At 51.7% G+C, this 2,428-nt stretch overlaps 1 protein-coding gene across 1 annotated transcript; it reads left to right on the forward strand.

Moving 5' to 3' along the window:
- Positions 1-568: 568 nt before the first annotated feature.
- Positions 569-893, forward strand: Pmar_PMAR002633 (hypothetical protein; the record flags this gene model as incomplete). Its single annotated transcript, XM_002782469.1, has 1 exon — positions 569-893. A coding segment is annotated over one exon (325 nt), but the record flags the coding sequence as incomplete, so codon positions are not given.
- Between the last annotated feature and the right edge of the window lie 1,535 nt (positions 894-2,428).

Below are 2,428 nucleotides of genomic sequence, written 5' to 3' on the forward strand. Positions count from 1 at the left end.
AATACACTATGTAAATAATTTAATCCCACTGACAGGTAACTGGAACTAACTGATAGCTCATCCACTATCAGCTCCCGTCCCGATTCCGTTTTCACACTCGAGGAATCTAGAAGTTCCGGTCAAAGATCTACGACATCTCAATATCTATTTCAGCTTGGAATTGAACAGATAGTAACAAGAATATTGTTGTCGTCCGTATCGTTCCCTCGCACCAAGGCGACCCGACATTAGCTCGATAGATGCATCCCAAAAATACACTGGGACCTCGAGCCAGGTAGCTACCGAGCGCTCGATTCTCAATATTAGTAATACGTGATATACTTCATACCAGGCTAGAGCATGCAAGCACAGGGAATAACTCGCACGTATGACATGCGTACATGCGTTGCATATACGTGGAGACTTTTCTGTAAATGCGTGCATGCTACAACGTCTCCTTTCTGAGGGGGTTAAACCCTCCCAAAGGCCGGCTAGAAGCACCTTGGTGTTGGGTACCTACTTTGCCCAAGGCTTCAACATACGCCATGATGGCTTAGGCTCGTTTGTTTTGTCCGGTCACTCGACCATTATGGCAACGCAACCCGACGGCTACGAAGAAGACGATCATACGCCCACTATATTCCCTGATGACCCTCCTCCACGAGACACTGGCTCGCTTTCCGGGACCTGTCCCCTCGTTGAAATTGACGGTCAGGCGGAAGCACCCGGCAAGAAGAAGACTGTTACTAAAGGCGTCCCTGGGGGCGGAAGTATGCCCGACAAACCAGTAACTCTGGACTGGAAGGGGAAGGGTAAAGATCGTAATGGTTCGACTCGTAAGACTATCGAAGGATCTGATACAGTGGCCTCCCGCTCCGCTAGCGCTTGTGGAACCCTAGGAACTCCTAAAATTGGTATAACCCCATACAAGTCCTCGCGGCATCCTATGACGGATGTTGAGTCGGAGTATAATGACATGTCGGTTTACATTCGCTCGGGAACTTCAATCTCGACGGCGCCTCGGTTCGTGTTGGTGATATCTTGGAAATCGAAATGGAACTAATGAAGTCAATGGCTAGCACTGGCACTGTGAGAAATGACATAGTCCCAGGATCCGTTCCACGGATGACTAGTCTGGAGCTTCTTGACGACGCCCTGGACAAGTTCACTGGTCTATACGATAAGAAGATTTGCTGCTCTGACGTCCTTGAAGTCATACCGGCGACCACTGATCTGCTCCTTGTGAAGCATACTGCGAGGAGTCACCGTACTCTACAACTATTGACGAGATACCACTTATCTCTCATTGAGTGCGCGACTCTAAGGTCTAACGGGACGCCATTCCCTGCTCTGGGCCAGAGCCTCTGGGCCCCAGGGTGAGTGGAACCAGGGTTCGAGAGTAAACTCTGCTTCCAAGATTCCAGGACCTCGTGGCTGGGCATATGGGAAGGACTCTTGAGTCAGCTTCCCTGAATGGCGGGCCTGTGTATGCCGGCATGTCGACGAAAGCGATAGGTAGATCTCCAAAAGCAGTCCCCTTCAAGAACCCAACTATCTGCCCCGCGGCGCCATTAGTGAAACCCTCGGAGACAGACAGTTTATTGACGAGCATCACCGGTGCGCCTCGTTTCACTGAGACCACGAGCCAGCTCTTCTCTTGCTTCTTGGGCCGATCTCCTCGAGTGTGAAGCTTTGAGGTCCACGAGTCTCCCAGCAAGATTGTGGAGCGATGCTCGATTGACCTCTTCTGCTCTTTCCCGCTAGATGCGAGGACTATGCTATCCTCGAAATCCTTCTGTTCAAGCTCTCAGCTGATGCATTTGCCTTGCAGGGAACAATGGGTGATCGTCGTAAGGTTGCTCACCGTCTCGTTGCCGCAGCGCCGCTGCGCAATTCGCGCAGCCTGGAGACAAATTGTTGAAATGCGACATCAGTTGTTCGGATAATCTGCTCAGGCCCTGAGCCTCAGGGAAAACGGTCTGGCGGGCAGTACTGAAGGCAAGTCTCTCATGCTTAACGACACGAATGTCGGCTGTCGAACTCGTGGAATATTAAGGCTTATCTAGAGCGGGGAGAAGTTGACCCCAATCACCAGAAAGTACCACAACAAGCCCCCCCGAAAACCCTATGGGCGCCTTGTGGTTTGGCCTGTCGCAAATGTGAGTCGATCATCCCTAGGAGACGACAACCCACCAGGCGCAACTCGACGAGATGATCTCGTCCACAATTACGAGTCTAACTCTCTCGGACCTCGCCTGTAGTGCAGCCAACACAGGTCCCTCGAGAGACGTGAACGTAGAGTCAGACCGAGGCACTTGAAGGCTCAGAACGCGGTGAATATTCTGCCCCAGAGGCAGTAGGCAAGCAGTTTTGCCTGTCACGGCCATAGTAGGACAGCATTCGGGGCCGTGCATTTCGATATAGGCTTTCACCAGGGCCTGTATTGTGT

Source organism: Perkinsus marinus (assembly GCF_000006405.1).
Source record: "Perkinsus marinus ATCC 50983 genomic scaffold scf_1104296939700, whole genome shotgun sequence".
Lineage (NCBI taxonomy): Eukaryota > Perkinsozoa > Perkinsida > Perkinsidae > Perkinsus > Perkinsus marinus.